General features: G+C 31.8%; 1 protein-coding gene across 1 annotated transcript; it reads right to left on the reverse strand.

Annotated features, from left to right (window-relative positions):
- Window positions 1-636: 636 nt before the first annotated feature.
- LOC143072975 (uncharacterized) lies at window positions 637-19,784 on the reverse strand. The gene is made up of 11 exons (XM_076248164.1): window positions 19,688-19,784; window positions 16,021-16,214; window positions 15,719-15,822; window positions 14,679-14,860; window positions 14,177-14,256; window positions 13,131-13,254; window positions 10,524-10,635; window positions 8,362-8,414; window positions 7,008-7,263; window positions 5,024-5,115; window positions 637-3,861 (listed from the first exon to the last, which is right to left on the reverse strand). Exons 2-11 carry the CDS (start codon window positions 16,185-16,187, stop codon window positions 3,724-3,726), a joined length of 1,308 nt encoding a protein of 435 aa, XP_076104279.1. The 5' UTR covers window positions 16,188-16,214; window positions 19,688-19,784; the 3' UTR covers window positions 637-3,723.
- Window positions 19,785-22,022: the final 2,238 nt, after the last annotated feature.

Below are 22,022 nucleotides of genomic sequence, written 5' to 3' on the forward strand. Positions count from 1 at the left end.
TTTGCAGAAGAAAATGTGAAATAATATAATATATTGAATTTAATTTCATAGCACTTTAGAATAGATATTTGATTTCGTTTTTATTCATGGAACTATAATTTTATAAGAATCTTCTTCTACAGAGTATTCAATGTATGTTCTTCTACAGAGTATTCAGTGTATGTCTCAATTTAAAAGTTTAGGTTAAATAAGTTCTATTTTCACTGTGCATGTATGAAAATAACAAATTACTAATATTCAGTTGCTATGATACATGATAAAGTTATGATCAGCTATGATATAATCTGAAAATTACAGCATTAAAAATTCATAAAATCTGCAATAATATAAAGAGGCAGTACGTCATTTGTCAGTTTTTCTTACTCTATAATGTTATATGTAAGCTATGTGAATTAATTGATTGTTGTTTGTTTAAATTCCAGTGACAAATATTGCACACATTTGCCAGGTAAAATCTTTTTTGAAGTACAGTGATTCAACAATGAGTGCAAAAAGGCCATGATTTCATATCTTAATTATTTATGATTATTTCGTTCTCAGTGACCTGGATCATTATAGATCATTATAGTTTTTCGTTGCTCTTTGGTATTCTGTAATACATGTTTAACTTGTATTCATGTTCATAGAATTTTACAATTCAGGTATTAATATAGCACTTAAGCCTTTATTGGCATACATCCACAGAATCATGCAATTATCTACTGAGCACAATATAAAATATACATGTATACATTTTTAATAAATGTTATAGATACAACGACAATAACAAAACATATATATATGTCCATAGGACACAGATCCCTTTCATATAATGTAAGGAGTTTAAGAATCGGTATTTCTGAAGAAAAAGTTGATAAATACTGTAAATAAATTACTTTGCCAAGCAAAGCTGAATGCCACTGCAGAGGTCCAACCCTGAACAGTTGGGGTAAAAATGGACACAATATTCATGCTTGATACAGGTCTGAAGTTGGATTGTAATTAAATATTTGACACAGAATAACTGTACTGAGTCAGAAAACTTAGAATTGATTATATGATTTGAGTTTATATTCAATCTTTTGCTATTGTGCAATACACCATACTGTTGTGAATTAACCCCCCAGCCACATCGCCAAAAAAAAATACCCCCTATGGTTTATGCAATACACTATGCTGTTGAGAATTGATCCTCCCCCCCCAAAAAAAAACCCACCAAACTAAATTTTGTTAACTCCCACCCCACCTTTTTTTTTGACAATTTCAAATGGAGTTTGCAACCATAATTACCCACTTAATCATTTAAAAGCAGTGTAAGGGAGGTAATTCAAATTTAACATTTTACTTAAAAGTGTTTGTTCATTAACCAGTACACCTTTTTATGCCCCTACTCCTAAAGGGTTTGGAGCCATAACCCCCAAAGTCAATCTTAACCATCCCTTTCTGGCATGGAACCTTGTGGTATAATTTCATAAAGAACTTATCAATTATTGGTAATATTAATTATTTGGAAAACAAAAGGTCCTGGAATGGATTTTTTTTAATCAACAGCATTGTCCTTTAAAAGTTATAAATAAAGTTGAATTCTTTGATTTGCTATATACGTCGTGCCCGCTTACAAATTGAAAACTGTACCTATACTCCTTATTTTAAGTCCAGATTTTTAGTATTCGTATTATTATCTTAGAAAGTCTTAAGAACAATTTGACAATGATTGAATTTAGTAGTGTTAACCCTGTGATTATGACCCGTGTATATAGCAAAATCCTAAATACACCGTTTGGTGGTGCGCCTGTTAGATGCGGAAAGTACAGATAAGGTAATAGGTAACAGGTGAATATACTATTGGTATCGGTATCGGATTTGACCTGGAACTTGTTAATTATTGGCAATATTAATTATGTGGAAAACAAAAGGGTCTGGAGTGGTGTAATTTTAATCTACACCATTGTCCTATATTAGCTATATATAAAGTTGAATTCTTTGATTTGTCGTTTTTACCCCATGACGGCTGACAAATTGGACCTCGTTATTTTAGTAGTATAGATATATATATATATATATGTGTATAAACTCACCATAAGTTTTGTAAACCTTAAAAAAAAACATTCCTATGAGTCATGATACGTAAAGTTATTGTCCTGAAACCATGATTCATATATATATATAAAAAATATTTTCTTATTCATCAAGTAGCATAGTATATATATATTCTAATGTGTTTTTTTGGTTTCTTCGTGCTTTAATAAGCTCATAGCCATTGTTAAATTAATTGTTTTCTTTAAAATAGTGGACAAAATTGCTCTTACAAAATTTCCACTTGGGAGCCTCCATGGGGGAAATCCCCCGCAAACAGTGACAGTTGGCGGGTATGCCATACCCCTTCATATATATTTTATAGGAAAATCATTACCCACTTATATATTTTCCTAGCTATCATGAACGGGATAATCATATTTAGAAATTAAAACATGGGGTCATTCATATTATCAGAATAAAAGATCAGAACACAGTTTTGACAGACCTCCTAATAGAAAATGAACATTTTTAACATATTGACATAAATTCCTACCATAGATATATTTCACATTCCAAAAAAGTGACCCATACCAGATAGGCATATATGTGAATACCTTTTTATAGATAGAGACAACCTTCCCTCTTTGATGTGATTTTATGCATACCTGCCAACTTTTCCAAAATCTCAATGGGGACTTTAAGTGAACTTCGTTTGTTGTGCTTGAGCTTTGGATTTTGCTATTTGTTAAGGGATTTCAGTGGCGGATCCAGCCATTTAAAAAAAGGGGGGGGGGGGGTTCTCAACCCAGAGTCAAGGGGGGGTTCCAACTATATTATGCTCCCATTCAAATACATTGATCATCCAATAAAAGGTGGGGTTGCAACCCCCGGAAAAATTCGCGACGATTTATATTCGCGTTATTTTCCTACTTACGAAAGACACAAAAATAAATCGCTTGCGAAAATAAGTTGGTTTAGAGTAGTAGGCAAGTCTGTATATGGAAAACACAGGGCCAATGGTGACTCCCATTGACAAAGGATTGTCATTTGAAAACTGGCCAATGAGAAACATTACATTATAAATATTGAAGATTTACCTTGTGTTGGTCAACTCAACTCAACTCGTTATAAATCAAAATAATATTCACAAGGTAAGAAACTTTGTTTGACATGAACTTTCTCTGGTGTTTCATTGTAAAATAAATTTGTGACAAGAGAGACGAATTTTCATGAGAAAGAAAAAGAGAAGAGAGCAAGGATAAAAGGAGGTGGTCGAAAGAAGAAGCCAAACATCTTCCATCACCTCAGAAACGGTAAGGTGGTCGAAAGAAGAAGCCAAACATCTTCCATCCCCTCAGAAACGGTAAGGTGGTCGAAAGAAGAAGCCAAACATCTTCCATCCCCTCAGAAACGGTAAGGTGGTCGAAAGAAGAAGCCAAACATCTTCCATCACCTCAGAAACGGTAAGGTTATCGAAAGAAGAAGCCAAACATCTTCCATCCCCTCAGAAACGGTAAGGTGGTCGAAAGAAGAAGCCAAACATCTTCCATCCCCTCAGAAACGGTAAGGTGGTCGAAAGAAGAAGCCTAACATCTTCCATCACCTCAAAAACGATAAGGTTTGCTGTGTAGAGCCTTATTGGAAACAACCTCAATGAACTCTTTTATAAACAGTGGTACAGTCTTGATCTACTAATACATTGAATAAACTAAGCATGTCCTTTTGTCATACTTCAAAGTTAAGGATTCCAAACATTGCACTAAATGTACTAGAAATCATTTTAAGTGTCTCTGTCTGACTAATTATATTTTGACAGTACTGTTTATTAGCTTCTACTTCATTTGATAATCTGTTTTCATACATCTGAAAATAAAAATAAATAATTTAATTGATTTGAGACAGTAATGTAGTGTAATTCGTAAGTAAAACTCAGCTATTTTTTTAATCTTTCCTTTGGCTAATTCATGCATCATACATGATGGTAACATCCATTTAAATCGGTATCTAAGTTTTTTTTATTGTATTGATATCACTGCCACTATGTACTATCATCCCCTCATAGCTAGTAAGTTAACACTTGCATGTTTAAATAATATGTTTTGTTTATAAATCTAGAGTGTTTATATGTAATTCTAATGAAAACTATATTTTCTACTTCTTCAGATAATGTTGACCTAAGACAGATTTTGGCTGTTCTGTTCTTGCCCTCTTGATTTAAATTCTGTTAGACCATACCAACACTTTGGATTTTTAATGTCATCAAGAAAAAGATATTTTTTTGTCTGAAAACTCACATACATTTTTGCTTCAATCACTTCCAGATCCAAATTTAAAATGCTCAAATATTGCCAAGTATTACTTTACATGCAAACCAAGTAAGAGCCCATTATTTACACTTTACTGGCCAGCAGCTTTGTCCTTCTTAGTTTTAAGTAAGCACAATGCACAGACTATTCTGCATGAGAATCTTCAGGCTGATATCGATCATTTTTGTTATCGAATTCTATAATCAAAGAGCTTCTCAGCACTAAAGGGTAAATATTGCTTTAATTTATCAGTGGTAAGCAAAATTAAACATTGCATTGTATAAAGCTTTGGTTGTAGTTGATTCAACTATAATTATTGACAAAGGAAGATAACTCCAATTTTAAAAATTACTTACACAATGTCATCTGTTATATTTTTCTTTTAGTTTGAAATGGGGATATATGATTCCTGCTCCTTGCACAAACTATGTACCGGTAATATTCGTGACAAGTAAACCATCATTTTGTAACATGAATATCTGATCATATATTTCATTGAAAAATGTCTGGAAATGTTTATGCATAGGATGTATAGAATGCTATGATCTTTGCACTATATTTTGTGTAGATCAAAAGTAGTGAGGATCCTTGAAAGTTTTAGATATCAGGTCAGTACCATAGGTTTTTTTTAAATCTTTACCCAAAAATCCCAACTACTATGCAGTGTTTCCTTTATTGTGAATAGTAAACCCTCAAATTCTGTGTGTGACAAACCTTACCTTAAATGCTTCAATTTGTTTGTACAGAGAGGCATTTTCTTCTCTTGCTAATTTTACAGTATGCCTTAACCTAGATATCTCCATTTCTCGTTCTACAAATAAGGAAAAAGTATGTTTATTGGTTTTAGAAGTTGTTGAATATGTGGTCTATTTCAATTTCATTCATATTTCATTTTACTATAACGAAACTAGTTAATACCACACATTTTTTTTAAAGGTGTATGTTCTATATGAAATCTTTTTTTCAGCTTAATATTCCAAATTAAGGTTTGATGGCCATTATCACAATGTATCATAGTTAAAAAGTACATTTTACTGTACAGGACTATAAAAATAAATAACAAGTGATGTTACTTTCCATCTACTAATCACAAAAAAAAAATACTGTACGAAATGGATTATGGCAAGGTCAACCTGATTTTAATTTCTCATGATAGTAGGTATATTTGTAACGGTTTATTTCTTCCTCTGTGATATTTTATCCTGAGGATAATTTGTCCCGGTAATTTTTTTCCAGGCATGGTATTTCACAGGTTGATTTTTTCCAGAGGAGTGAAAATCTATCTGTGTTATGCGGATAGTATGTACCGGTATATATTTGCCGTACTATATTTCACAGAACCGTGTGAAATAGAGTCCCATTAACTACTATGTAAGTTACTCACAATCAATATATACCTGACTATAATTATAAAATGTTTCACCAAGGTAGACCAAATTTGCATAATTTATCAAAGGGAGGTAATTATGAGCAATTTATATTTCAAAGATATTAATATAATATATTTCTGAATCTATTTTATAGTGAAATTTTTCCTTGAATCTTATTTTTTATATATTCATTTTTATGAAAAGATGACTTACAACTTGATTTAATAAGACAGATAACATTTCACAGGTAAAAACTATCCAGCTGTTAAACATACTTTTGTTCCAATATATTGTTATGCTATGATTTATCTGATTTCCATATAACAACTACATCTCTGTCCCCAGACAAATCTATTTATATAGCTAAAAATATCATCATAATCAAATTCTTCTATTACTGTTAACAGTAGTAATGCAACTATATTTCTACCTTACTTTTAAATTTATTTTTGTACTGAGATCTGAAAACAACTCACTTTTACATTTATTTCACTAACCTTATTTAATCATGATATTATTTTCACAATTACGATCTTTGAAATTACTTCTGGTTTTCTTCCCTATGTTTCATGATAAAAAAATGTTTAAAAAGATGATATTGACTTGAATATTTCAGGAAATTTTTTCAAGGATAATTTGTGAAATTATCTCCATTATTATACAATTTTTTTTTAACAATTTCGCTTTATTTCAAATACACTATTATTATTTCATAGTATTTTTAAAGGATAAGTTTTTTCTAATGACTATTCAATAAGTTAACTACCCAGATAGAATTTCACGGCAAAGGACAAACTATCCCAGGGAAATGTTTTCCTCCGGATAAAAAAATAACAACAACTACTGTGACATTTTTTCCTCCGGATCAAATTTCACCCGGATATAATTTTGCTTTACATATTTTTGGCCTTATTTTGGTCCTGCGATTTACTAAAAATACTGCAATATTTCATAAATGTACAAAGATTTAACAATTTAGTTCGAAGATAAAAGATCGTTTGCAATATATTTCAATTGAGATACATTTTTGGCACTCAATCATGCATTCAAATAATTTTTCAATCCAAAGAAATTATAAAATCATACAAAATATACTGTGGATTCATTTATCATCGTGGATACATTTTGTACCACTTTTTAGTTGATTGAAGAAAAATAGTAATTTTGTGATTACTTATTTTCATTAATTGTCAAAAGTAAGCATAGAAACATGTAGTAAATTGTTTTTTTATTGCATTGAACATTTCAATTTTTGGTTTCCTTTACTTAAAATGCATGAAAATTGATTTCCGACAAAATCTTATGAATCCACTGTATCCAAAAACAGTAATACCATGATTTTGAGCCCTAAAAGAATTTATAAATCCCTGAATATCCACAGGTCCATCTGACATAGTCTGTTCACTATCAGAATATTCTGTTGTATCAAAAAGTTCAGCTTGTTTTTGTTTATTTTTTTCTGTTGACTGTCTTCTAATCTCTCCTGATATATTTTGAAGATGTTGTCTACCAAACATGTGTTCTTTCTTATTATGAGCACTTGTAAAGTACATATCACAGATCTCACAGAATAAACAGTTCATTTCTTCCTGTAAAACAATAAAACATAATTTTGTAGATATGAGGGTATACAAATAAAGACACAGACACATAACAACACAAAACACCATTACATGTGTCCATTTCACGCTATCACATGTACATGTTCAGTGAATCACAAAATCTGAGTCAAACCTAAATTTGGCAACTGTTAAAAAAAGGTTACATTTGTTCATGTACTATATTTCAACCTGATTTGCTTCAATTTAATCTTAAACAATCATTAATAAGCCTATTAAAAGTATACAGGGACAAATATATGTGTGCATGTGTGTGTGTGTTGGGATGGGAATGTTATTCAGACCCCAAAACATAATTTGCTCCTCCTATAGAACACAGGTTTAAAATAGTGAATAGAGAATATAGTGCAATGTAAGAACTTTATGTGCCCCATATTTTATGTTCTATTTTCATGACATAAACATGTCAACTCTAGTATACGTTCCTCACCACTAATAGATGTTAGGTTAGTTAACACAACTCAAAGTAATTTTGACCTCTTAGTTTGGTTCATACAAAACAAAATGTAAATTTATATGCATTCACAATAAAAAAGTGTGTTCTACATTTACAAATAATCCCAGTGTAGACAAGTTGTGCATAAAAGGGAGACAATCAAAGATCTGCCCACAACAAATTCAATGTATTGGCTTCATTGAGTATTATAGTCTAGTCAACAAGGTGAACCACCTGCAACTAATTGCAACATAAAGTTATCCTCTAAAAAAAAAGTCTTTTACTTTTTATGAACAACATACTAAAAATCGAGAAAAACTATTTTATGTAGAGTGATGAAATTAACTTTTTATTAGTAATAGTGAGTTAGTTTATCTTAGTTGTTTCCTCTTGTTTAGCAATGTTGAAAAAAAACAATCAGACAACAACAAAAAATTCATAGTACAGAATCTAATGCATAAGTTTGCCTTAAATTCATTCATGCAGTAAATATGTAGATTCGACAAAGATCTGCAAACAGCACATAAAGTATTGCATTGACTGTCTTTTACAAAAAAAGGTTTGCTGTGTGAGACAAAACATGTGTCAAAATACAAATATAAATCACTTGTTTTAATCTGTTTAAACCCTACCTCAATACTACTTTTGGTACTGCCTTCTGGTTCTCCTTCATGCAATCCATTTTCTACAGAAAATATGTTAAAGAAAAACCTTTTGAATAGTTTTTAGTTACTGATGAAACATAATCAAAAGTATGAACAGACACAATTTAATTACTAACATAAGACTCTCGACAATTAGGTTTTCTAACATTCATTTGTGTCCTTGTTAAAGCAATTAAGGGCCATAACTGCTGAAAAGCAAAAGATAAATTTAAAAAAAACCCTGACCTCCATTTTGTCATCCGTTATTACATTTAAATTTGAAATGCTTTGGTCAAATTAACTTTAAAATGTCAAAAAGTGACTAAAAACATGTAATCTGGCTCATTCAAGGAATGGGTACATAAGAAATGTTTTAGTCTATTACATCCTCCCAAAATAAATGTGATGTGTATTAGTCAAAGGATCTATCTAAAAAAACTTGATACTCTCAAGTAAGGTACCTACAATAACATGTAAATTTACTTTCATTTCTTTTTTTTACTATTTTATGTGACAAACTATTTGCTCAATGATAAGCTAAGTCTTTTTTAATAAACAGAGAATAAGCTAGCTGTAATGACCTATCAAAGTTTCTTAAGATATGGTTATGGATAAAAAATAAACCAGTGTTCCAGCTAGGATTTGAAAATAGACGGGCGCGTTTTTAAAAAGGGCACTTTAGCGCGTTCTCACTAAAAAAAAATCAAATACTTAATATTACCACATAAAGACATATTTCTTGATGCATGGTGGGTCTAAGATGCGCTGCGTTGTTTTGTAGAATTATTTTTATTACACTTGTGAAATGAATTGTGCATGTCAGTTTAAAAACTTCACATAAATCTGCAATACAGTCAGGAACAATACTTAACATTTTCTCTGAAGGCCAGCCTGGATTCAAAAGTTTTTACAAGGGCCCTGTAGAATTTTTTTAGGCTCTACCAGGTTTGTTTTTACTACAGGCACATACATACTAATAGTCTTGAATGTTCTTATATAAAAGCCAAAAATATATGTTTGAAATACCTTATACATGTAGCTTGTTTCTTATTATGATGGAAATAATAAAGGAATTAAATAAACATGAGTTTTTCAGAATTAAAATCCATTTAACCATGTATTTTCAGACTGGTGAACTTATATATATTTGTAATATTATTGAAAAAAAAAGAAAAAAAAAACAGCCCCCCTTTCCATACCCCTAGATGTAAATTATTTTAATAAAAAAAGTATTATCAGTTTCACCCCAAGAAATTATTATAATTTTTCATGAATAAATCTTAGAAGTTGTAATCAAAATGATTTCCAAAATGAAATTCCTACTGTCTATAAATAACAATGAAATGTAACTGTTTCCTGTTAATAAGGGGTTTCCCGAAATTTCCCGCCAAAAAGCACATGGCTTTGAACAATTGTAAACAAAGCATTCAATTTGTGATCATGGATTACAGTTTTAATTAATTTAATTTGGATATAGATATTCAACTTAAGGTACAGTCAAGCAATGTTTTTACTTTCTTCTGGATTAAAACTAGTTTGAAAGATCAGTTTCAAAAATAAAAACATCAAAACAAAAACATCTGAATTGTGAATATTCAGTGACCCATAAATTTTTTGAACTCTGCTACGGAGGTCAAAGTTACATCATGTTTCATGCATTTTGCGTGTTGACCTATTGGAATGATTCTTTTTAAATGACATAATAAATAACAAATACAATAGAAATGAACACCGTTCACATTTATTTTATAATCGTCAGGTGTTAAAATAATCAATTTATTTAACTTCGATGTTTGGTGCTTCAGGGTAAAGGGATTAGACAGGGTCGTAAATTTCACCTGATTAAGTAATTGACTCTAATCAAATAGGTGATTATAATCAGGTAACAAGTGTCAACAATTTTAATCTGTTGTCTTAATGAAGTGTGTGTATAAAGAACTCAACAAAATGGTGACGATATGAGGAAAAAAGATCGTTTTTTAAACTTTTTTTCAAAAGGGCACAGAGGGGCGCAGGGGCGCTTAAAAAAGGCAGAGGGGCGCAAAATTTCGGGGGCGGGGCGCGGCGCCCCTCCATTTCATGCTAGCTGGAACACTGATAAACTGTTGTTTTATATAAGCCTAAGAATCTTTTATTATGTCATACATTACCACTAGCTTTCCTTTTCTTTTTCATCACATTTTTATAAGCGTCAGATTCTTTAAAAATTTTCATTTCCTCAATATACTTTTTCTTCAGTTCATCTGCTTCATCTAGATATTTCTGCAAAATGATTCAAAAGTGTAATACACTTCAAGCTTTTATTACATACATGTATGCATCATAACTCTGCATAGAGAATAAAACTATCCATTTCATGAATAAAAACATACATGCCAAGTGACATGATATTCGCGTGTAATACACGTTTTTCAACAGTTTACACGCAAGGATTTTGTCACATGGCGTGTACATGCTTTTCAATACTTTACACGCAGTTACACGCTTTTTAGTTCTTTTCATTTTTTGGTCGTTAGTGATATGGCTATTCTCGTGTGTTTTCCTTATTCGGCGATAAATACCGAAAAATTCGAAGTAATTGTTTTGCTGCCATCTATAATACTAAAATTACGAGGTCCAATTTGTCAGCCGTCATCACGTAAAAACGATGAATCAAAGAATTCAACTTTATATATAACTAATATAGTACAAAGGTGTAGATTAAAAATTACACCACTCCAGGTCCTTTTGTTTTCCACGTAATTAATATTGCCAATAATTATGAAGTTCCGGGTCGAGTCCGATACCGATACCAATAGTATATTCACCTGTTACCTATTACCTTATCTGTACGTTCCGCATCTGACAGGCGCACCACCAAACGGTGTATTCAGGATTAATATGCTATATACACGAGTCATAATCACAGGATTGACACTACTAAATTGTAGTATTTTAATCAGTAAGACTTTCTAAGATAACAATACAAATACTAAACATCTGGACTAAAAATAAGGCGTATAGGTACAGTTTTCAATTTGTTAGCGGGCATGACGTAAAACAGCGAATCAAAGAATTCAACTTTATTTAACTAATATAGAACAATGCTGTTGATTAAAAAATACTCCATTACAGGACCTTTTGTTTTCCAAATAATAAATATTACCAATAATTGATAAGTTCCAGTTCGACAGGTTCAAACAGAAAGATTTGAAAACAGACAAAACTGTGTATCTTATAATCGGCATGACTTTATCAGATGACAATACTAATATTAAAATAAGGCTTGCACAAAGTTATATACTTTAATTCAGTCACGGACCCGCGATATCACGGGTGTGTTCTAGTATTGTTTATTTTTCTATATGGACAAACAGTAAAAGGTAAGTACTTTGTGATTAGTTTTAACGATTTTGTGATTTTCTTTCAAATTCACTTTATAGGGGAAATGTGCACAGAAAGAGGTCACTTTCAGGGCCTTTACCATCGTCTAAAGGGCCGATTGATTAGCCAAAACGATGTGTAAGTACCAAGATTCAAGATTTTATAAATTTTATTTTGGAGTTCGAGTTTAATTGATCAAGTGACAAGTAATGCATTGTGCATTCTATGTTGCAATGATAAAACAATATATTTGAGAGGAGAAATACAATGTAGCTATTTAATAAGCATTTAACATGTTTATTTAATGGAAATCAAATTTATCATGTTTATAAAACATTTTTCTTTTTCAATTTCAGTTTCAAATCTAGCCAAAAGATTTCTACAGGCCATGGGGATGAAAATATCACAGAACTGTTTGATCAGCTCTCATAGTACCAGCTATCTTCTGATGAACTACCCAGTTTTGACCAAGCAATAGCAATGGGAGCAATGGCAGAGACAATAGATGACATTTTACATTTCCAGCCTTATGACATTCTTTCAAATCTTGATAAAGCTAATTCAGTCAAATATTAATTCCTTCTGTGGGAGAGCATTTTCAATTATAAAGAATATTGACAAATTTGTATGTGAAATTATGAACATTACCACATTCATACATTTGTATTAAAAAGTCCGCATCTACGTCACGAGTTTTCGCACGCTTTTTGACATGTCATGTCATGTCATGACATGATTTTCCATTGTCAGAGGTTGGCAAGTATGAATAAAAATGTATAAAGGTTATAAATTAAGCTTCTGCAATAAGGCCCCCTGCTCATAAAGGGCACACATTTCTCCTCCTTAGTATATTATTTACCTTTTTTACCTGGAATTCAAAGCTAAGGCGAAATGAGAACACACCTCTTTAACTACCCCTTTTTCAAGTTTTAACAAATTTTGCATACAGGCAATTTAGAAAATATCCAGCTGGACACAGAGTAACATGAAAGATAAATTTTCAGTTTAGATCTACTGATCAATGGATAGATAGACAACTTAAATATGGAAACCCAAACTATGAAAAAAACAAAGTAGAAATTTGACAAGATTCATGGTTGAAAAGGAACAAATCATTCACAAATTTTACAAGGAATCACTAGAAAAATAATTATTTACAAACTAAGCCATAAAAGCTCCTATTTTAACTGTTTGATCCTGTTCTATTTATAAGATAGATTTTATTCTATAACTTAAACAACCTAAAAATGAGTGTGTTCAAGTTCCTTTTGCCTTATTTGGTTTCAATGGAGGAAGTTTCTTTAATGTAAAAGTCCAAAAATCAATGAGAAAAAAAAAAAAGAAAAAGCAGGATTTGGTAACACTATGACAATGTTAATTACAATATATTGTACCTGTTTTTTGTCTAAGTCTAATGCAGTCCATTCATGACCTAACAATTTGGTTACTTGTGAAAATGGTACTTCTGGATGTTCTTCTTTTATTTCTAGTCTTCTTTGCATTGCAAACAACACATAACTACAAAAATTTTAACACAGAATAGTCAAACTATTTTTTTTTAGTACATATAGTATACAAAAAATAGATTTACAAAAAAAAAAAATTCAAAGTATAAACTAGACCAACTGTCAAGTCCTGGAAAAACAAGAAATGTGAGTTACCTCACAGAAAGATACATCCCACCCTATAACACTTATAGCTTACTAGAGCGCAATTATTTGTAATGCATTTTCCAGAAGTTACCACTGGTTTTCTGTATTTTTTTCCTCAAAGACTACACAAACTAGGGAAAAACGGGTAACAGTTCCTGTTACTAGAAATGCCAGTGTTGCATTCTAACCAAAAAAAATATATATTTTTTTTCGCTTAATGAAAAAGGCATATTTTTAATGGCTCTGACGTGCAGAAATGGAAGATATTTTCTACTTTGTAAAATGTGAATATGATTTTCTCATTTTTTAAACCTATTTGGATAAGCTTTTGATTAAATGTAATTCCAATCCTGTATCATCCAATCAGAAGCCGTATAGGATTCTATTCTGAGTACCATCTTTGGGTAACAAAACTTGCCGGTAAAATGTAAACAAATAATTGCGCTCTTGTAACCATTAGTGTATTAGAGTAAGTAAATTCAATTATCTCCCCTTGAACATGAAAGTGATAATATTTCTTTTGGCACATCATTAAGAAGCTGTTTAAGAGGAGTTTTGCTGACAAGTACATGGACAGACAGAGAGATGGATAATTCTAACTGGTATATATTGAAGAATGTTGTAAAAATATATAATGAAAGACAACATATTTTAAATTTAGCTAACTTGGTACTTATGTACAATGTATTAGTTTTAAACTAGTTTTCTGAATACCAAAGATTCCCTTTTTCATGATAGCTTACAATCTTGAACACTAGCTAATAGGCATACAAGACAGTTTTAATTACCCAGTTGGAGGTGCTTTTGGAGTAATAAGTTCAGGGACTTCTTTCCTTTTTTTTCCTTTTGGCCATCCACCTTTCTTTTTCTGAAAACAGAAGTGGAATAAAATTTACAAGAGGATTACAAACTATTCTATAAGAACACCAGAAAATTTACTTAACTGATTTCTTACTTAATATTATTTGGTGAAAAATTCCAACATCTTGTGCATACAGCAAATATATACACCATGAAGAAAATGCCCTTCTCTCTTTTTTTTTAAAATTTTTCCTGAACTGTTTATGATTTAGAAGGACAGAGTACATCTTGCGTTATTTATTTGATAGGTTATACTTAATCTTGATGTGTGTTCTTTTGCAACTATATGAAGACCATACTTTTATACTAAAAATCTCTTGTGTAAAAATTAAGTATTGAATAGTCATCTGCTGATTGATATGTGTATGTTTTGACAACACACATCTGGCCACATCTATTCATATACAATTATTGGAATAAATATCTTACTACAGGTCCCTCCTGCTTCTTCAATCCATTTTGAAGATTTGTTGTGTTAGTCAGTTGATTCTGTTGTATAAGATGTCTTTCGTCTAAACTATCCTCACAGACATTACCTACATGTGTTGTACTATAAACATGATTAACATGTTCCTCATCTATCTCTGATGGAGTAACTTGTTGAAAAATACCTGCAATATTTTAGCTTATCTTAAAAATACTGTAAAATAAGTAATGTTTGATTGAATGTTCACTACAATTAGACATATACTTGAAAATCATAAATAAAGCAAGAATACAAAGCATGTCCTATAATCCTAACAGTTAGTGGTATGAGTCCATGACAACAGTGTTGTGCAATTGACAGTTTCAAAATCTAAAGGACTATGGGTAATTTCATTGTTCTTACTCCTAAGTGAAAAAAACATCATGTCATTGGTTGTACATGTATTTCTATTGTCTATGATATTTTTAACCAATTGCGTTGTTTTGGTGTACAATTTTGAAAATATTACCCAAGAAGCATTACATTCTGAAAAGGTGAAATCCTGTAGAAGTTTCCTGGATATTGCAAACGTTTAAGTTTTTAACACTTCATAATAATTGCAGACAAAAAGAAATAACAGTATTGTATTAAAGTTGAAAGCTGAAATATGACGGTTACAAATATCTTTTTACAGGCAGCATGTAACCGTTAAGACTATATTTCCAACCCTTCAAATCTACTATTGAAGATGGCATCTTTGAAAATAAAGTAGCTATTATTCTAGTTGTCTGACTTATAATAGTTAATACAATAATTGGTTTTTCTAACTGCTCACAAACTTAACTAAAATGTAGAATGTCCTTATGGTTATCCTTCAAAAATATACAAAAATCAGAAGGCCTAGTATTAAAAGATTACACAGAAATGACTAAACAATAGTGGATTGCTGTTTAAAAGACAAAAAAAGTTAAAATAAAATATATTTTTGTGCGACAGTCAAAGGAATGAATTTGTGTTTTGGATTAAATTTTTCCAATGCAATCAACCAATCACTTTGATTTACCTGGAATGGCTATTGTTGACTGTACTAGTTGTGTCCCTGGAAGTTCTGTAGCATTGCTGTAGTTGCAAGAAACACCATTAAGATCAGCAGCTAACTGTACATTTCTGTAAAATGTCAATTTGTTCAAGATTATATCAAATGGAAAAATTACCATCTTCAAAAAATTATTAACCTCAGCTGGATAAAATAATTAGCATAACATAAATCAGTGTTTTAATTTTTATGATATATGTATTCCAATTAATGTACACAGCAAATTAATTTCTAAATTTATAATAATACTTATACATGAATGTAGTTACCTCGAAGAAGTATCTACTAAAACTATTCCAAGACAATTCTGGGGCAGTGAATATTGTGTTGAAGATGTCGGCAAAATTCCAACAATTGGAATTTCTGGTTTGTCATGTTCATTCAAACATCCAAGACTTTCTTCACCATCATGAAGTTCTGTCAAACTAGTTTCCATTATATTCTACAAGCATTCTTAATTACCCTGCAATGATAAAACTATTATTCAATGTTTTGGCAGAAGATTTACTCATAATTATTTTGTCTACCACATTCCAAAGGCAGTTCAGATGTAAGCAGCAACCATAGGCACTTGTTTCTATCCATGGGTACCGGTAGGTTGACTATCATCCATATAAAAAGAAGAAGGTGGCTAACAAGATTTTTTAAGGTCACAACAGTCTCTGCTTCGGATGCTTTTTGTACCCTTTAAGTTAATGCAAAAAATCCATACCTTATATAAATCGATTACTTGAATATTTTTCTTTAACACTAAACAAGTTTCCTTTTCACTGTTCCAACATTATTCACTTAACCATGGTGAAAACTTGAAATACCAACTTTTTAATGTATTTACTTTTCAGATGAGAAGATTTTTAAGCAAACATGATGAACAAATTGTGTCAAATTTTTTTTTTATAAAGGGCAATAGCTCCGGGGTCAATGGACAATTTTGGTCATATTAACTTTTTTTAAGATTTCACTTAGCTGAACATTTTGCAGTTTATCTTTGTCTATAATAATATCTATGATAATAACCAAAATCAAAACAAAACAAAATTTAATGGCAGCAACCCATTAAAGGGTGGTTAGATTCATCTGAAAATTTTAGGGCTGATAGAACTTGACATAATCAACATTTTCTCCCCATGTAATGATGTTAGCTTTAGATCTTGAGATATAAGCCAAAAACTGCATTTGACCCCTAAGTTCTACTTTTAGTTCAAATTTGTTGATAGATCAAACCTTCTGATACATTTATTAACTAGATACCCTCACTTCAGGAACATTCAGTTAAAGTTTAAGGTTTTTTACCCAGTACATGTAGTCAGAGGAGAAGATTCTTGTACATGTAATAGTTTAAGACGACAAATTTTTTTTTCAAGGCATTTACACATATGATTTGGTTAAAATAAAAAAAAAATACAGGTCATTTTGTCCAGGAATGCATATCACTTTAAATGGACCAAACCAATTTTTAGCTCACCTGGCCCGAAGGGCCAAGTGAGCTTTTCTCATCACTTGGCGTCCGGCGTCCGGCGTCGTCCGGCGTCCGTCGTCCGTCGTCGTTAACTTTTACAAAAATCTTCTCCTCTGAAACTACTGGGCCAAATTTAACCAAACTTGGCCACAATCATCATTGGGGTATCTAGTTTAAAAAATGTGTTCGGTTACCCGGCCAACCAACCAAGATGGCCGCCATGGCTAAAAATAGAACATAGGGGTCAAATGCAGTTTTTGGCTTATAACTCTGAAACCGAAGCATTTAGAGCAAATCTGACATGGGGGTTAAATTGTTTATTAAGTCAAGATCTATCTGCCCTAAAATTTTCAGACGAATCGGACAACCGGTTGTTGGGTTGCTGCCCCTGAATTGGCAATTTTAAGGAAATTTTGCCGTTATATGGTTATTATCTTGAATATTATTATAGATAGAGATAAACTGTAAACAGCAATAATGTTCAGCAAAGTAAGATCTACAAATAAGTCAACATGACCGAAATGGTCAGTTGACCCATATAGGAGTTATTGCCCTTTATAGTCAATTTTTAACCATTTTTCGTAAATCTTAGTAATCTTTTACAAAAATTTTCTCCTCTGAAACCACTGGGCCAAACTTATCCAAACTTGGCCACAATTATCTTTGGGGTATCTAGTTTAAAAAATGTGTCCAGGGACCCGGCCAACCAACCAAGATGGCCGCCATGGCTAAAAATAGAACATAGGGGTAAAATGCAGTTTTTGGCTTATAACTTAAAAACCAAAGCATTAAGAGCAAATCTGACTATTAGAAAATTGTTTATCAGGTCAAGATCTATCTACCCTGAAATTTTCAGATGAATCTGACAACCTGTTGTTGGGTTGCTGCCCCTGAATTGGTAATTTTAAGGAAATTTTACTGTTTTTGGTTATTATCTTGAAAATTATTAAAGATAGAAATAAACTGTAAACAGCAATAATGTTCAGCAAAGTAAGATTTACAAATAAGTCAAACATGACCGAAATGGTCAGTTGACCCATATAGGAGTTATTGCCCTTTATAGTCAATTTTTAACCATTTTTCGTAAATCTTAGTAATCTTTTACAAAAATCTTCTCCTCTGAAACTACTGGGCCAAATTAATCCAAACTTATCCACAATCATCTTTTGGGTATCTAGTTTAAAAAATGTGTCCGATGACCCGGCCATCCAACCAAGATGGCCGCCATGGCTAAAAATAGAAGATGGGGTAAAATGCAGTTTTTGGCATATAACTCAAAAACCAAAGCCTTTAGAGCAAATCTGACAGGGGAATAAATTGTTTATCAGGTCAAGATCTATCTGCCCTGAAATTTTCCCTGAATTGGTAATTTTAAGGAAATTTTACTGTTTTTGGTTATTATCTTGAAAATTATTATAGATAGAAATAAACTGTAAACAGCAATAATGTTCAGCAAAGTAAGATTTACAAATAAGTCAACATGACCGAAATGGTCAATTGACCCCCTAAGGAGTTATTGTCCTTTATAGTCAATTTTCAACAATTTTTATAAAATTTGTAAATTTTTACTAACATTTTCCACTGAAACTACTGGGCCAACTTCATTATAGATAGAGATAATTGTAAGCTGCAAGGATGTTCAGTAAAGTAAGATGTACAAACACATCACCATCACCAAAATACAATTTTGTCATGAATCCATCTGCTTCCTTTGTTTAATAGTCACATAGACCAAGGTGAGCGACACAGGCTCTTTAGAGCCTCTAGTTACTTTGACCAGCAACATTGGGAATGACTGAATTGATAATATTTATTTTATTTAGATGAAATCTAACTTCTAAATTCTGATCGAGTGCTTAATGACAAACAAAGCATTAAACTTCTCATCCCAAAATGTATTTCAAATAGACCCCCAAAAAGATAACACTTACAAAAGGAATGAACTGCATTTTAATTTTGTGATTTATTATCATGATTATTCTTTTATTTTTTACTTTATAATATTGACCATTTTCTAACTAGTGCTTTTTTATGAATGAATTATGCCAGTTGACCGACCCAAAATAAATTAGCCTAAATGACACAATTGAACAATTGACTGTAAGTTGTAACTGTTATGTAACAACATGTACAATTTTAATTTGGAAATGTATGAAGGCAAATACACTAATCATAGTAATGTGAAGTAATCTGTCAGTGTCATGCTTGTTTACTAATCAGGTTTCACAATGGAAGGTAATAAAAACATAAGCATAATGGGTATTCTTTACTTTGTGTGTAGTTTATCATCTATAATATCTATGGAAATGCCTTATATTATATACACAATGTCCTAAAGAATAATTATGATAAAATAAATAAAAATGTAAATAAAACCTTTTGACAGTTTTGTATTTATATATATAATAAATTCAACTGCAAAGAAATGTTTCAAAGGAATTAAATGAAAAAACAGAACATGTTCCGGTTTATATTACCTTTCTAAAAAGTTTCAAAAAAAGTGTTACACTTTTTCTATCAACAAAGAAAGAAATATATAAAATAATTTACAGCAAACAAAAAATCATCTGCTTTCTTGAAACCGGAAGTTTTCTTTCTAAACCTTGTTTTTTTAAACAACTACGGAATAAATGCGAACAACTTTCCGAAAACTTAACTTTTTTTATTCACACTTATTCTTCTGTATACTGCAGATGAAATGGATAATACAACTCATATTCTTCTGTATACTGCAGATGAAATGGATAATACAAGTTATATTTTTCTGTATACTGCAGATGAAATGGATAATACAAGCTCAGAATACAATTCATATGTATCAGTACTACAGATGAACTGGATTATACAAGTCATATTCTTCTATACAATTGAAATAACAAAATATAGCCTATACTGTTTTGTAATGGCAATCGGAAACAACAGGCGTTTGTCTCAGAAAAAAATCCTATATACCTTGATATAACCTTGTTAGACTGAGGGAAAAATAGGGGGAAACATTCTGAGACAAGTGCCTGTGTTGGAAACGTACACGATTATACCGTTGGTTTTCCCTTTTGAATAATTGTTCAGTGAAAAGTTATTTTTTGGGGCCCTTTTTAACTTACTGTTCGATGTGAGTCAAGGCTCCGTGTTGAAGACCGTACTTTGACCTATAATGGTTTTTCTTTTACTTGAATGGCAGTGGCGGATCAATGGGGGGGGGGGGGGGGGGGGGGTCCGGGGGTTGGAAACCCCTTTTTTTGGCCGATCAATGCATTTGAATGGGAGCATATAGTTGGAACCCCCCACCACCCTTTACTCTGGGTTGGGAACCCCCCTTTTTAAAATGACTGGATCCGCAACTGGATGGAGTCAGGAGAGTTGTCTCATTGGCACTCATACCACACCTTCTTATAGATACTAACTAAACAACTGTTTACAATAGCAAAAAACAACAGTATTTTAATTCAATGTCAATAGGGAATACATTTTTAATTCGTCTTCTACTTAGTAATACAACATTTCATTGACATCCGATGACAACATATTGCAGCTTACGTGGTCTACTGGACTATTTTATAAGTTTTATCCCAATTTAAACAATATATGATTATTTAGTGCAATGAAAATAACGAGTTTGTGGTTCAAACTACAATCTTGATATATGCTATCAAATGATAGTAGAAAGAACAGCAGGAGTGGTCGGGCACAAGTACCACATGGAGCTGATTCCATGGAGCATGGAGCTTGTATAAGAAACGTATGGATGTTTGTGAGAGTCCTTAGATGTTTGTATATATATGCCTGTGTGTGAGTGTATTGTTTTCCCTGGTTCTTGAACCGCCTGCTTGAATGATTGTGTCAGAAGAATAGCAACATGATGGTATACTAGTAATATCTAATACATCATTACAAATCTATAGCCCATGCTCCAGGGGCGGATCCCGGATTTTTGAAAGAGGGGGCGTAGTTTTTAAAGATCGCCGAGCGGAGCGAGGTGAAAAATATTTTGGGCCCTTTTTAGGACTTAAAACATAAAATAAGTGAAATATGCACTTTTTTAACGGTTCCTGGCGTGGGACATGCATATGTTGTAGTTGCTGTTATGGTGTAAGGGTTGGACATTTTCGATGCTGTATTCTCCCTACTAATCATGTCTATCATAAAATGATAGTATGGATTCAAAGCTATATATGTACTGATACATTTAATGTGGGATTTGTCAGTAAAACATAGACATGGAAAATGCTCGCACGTATGTTGTAAGTTAAGTTAGAATAACCTCACAGATTTCTTGTTGTAAACAAGATATACGCTGGGCTATTCGATTGAATTTGAAATACGACCAACACGAGTTAAAAAAGACAAACAAGCAATTTTTATCCAAATGTTTGGTTGATATGTTTCACCAACAACATTAAGGGAAGTAAAGGGTTCTTAATCAATCAAAGGCTAAGAATGAGTCTGAAATGACAACGAATTTATGAATGACGGCCGACAAATGGAGACATAAAGGCCACACCCAGCAGGCAGGTTGCAGTCTGGTCTTGAAAAAAGTATTCCATATATATCAGTTCGGCGAAACAGACATTCCGGTCAGACATGAAAACCCCTGCCACAAAAAGATATGCCCGCTTTTATTCATCATGTTCATATAATGCTAAATAATTCTGTTGTGAATTTTCGTTTCTAATAGCAAAAAAGTGGACAAGATTTTTGTTTTGCGTCCAGAATTTTTGTTTAAGGCAAAAATCAGAGACAATTTTTTTTTCTCTCAAATATCTAAGACTGTCTCCTCAAATCATATGGTTCGTACTTACGACTTTAAATCTA

This window comes from Mytilus galloprovincialis, chromosome 4 (genome assembly GCF_965363235.1).
Source record: "Mytilus galloprovincialis chromosome 4, xbMytGall1.hap1.1, whole genome shotgun sequence".
NCBI lineage: Eukaryota > Metazoa > Mollusca > Bivalvia > Mytilida > Mytilidae > Mytilus > Mytilus galloprovincialis.

Excerpts from the sequence above, each read along its gene's own strand:
- LOC143072975 (XM_076248164.1), bottom strand. The coding sequence starts at position 16,187 with ATGGAAACTAGTTTGACAGAACTTCATGATGGTGAAGAAAGTCTTGGA. Across the intron at positions 14,861-15,718 it reads GTCAACAATAGCCATTCCAG|GTATTTTTCAACAAGTTACT; the intron begins GTAAATCAAAGT and ends AAAATATTGCAG. Across the intron at positions 3,862-5,023 it reads AACAAATTGAAGCATTTAAG|ATGTATGAAAACAGATTATC; the intron begins GTAAGGTTTGTC and ends TTTTATTTTCAG.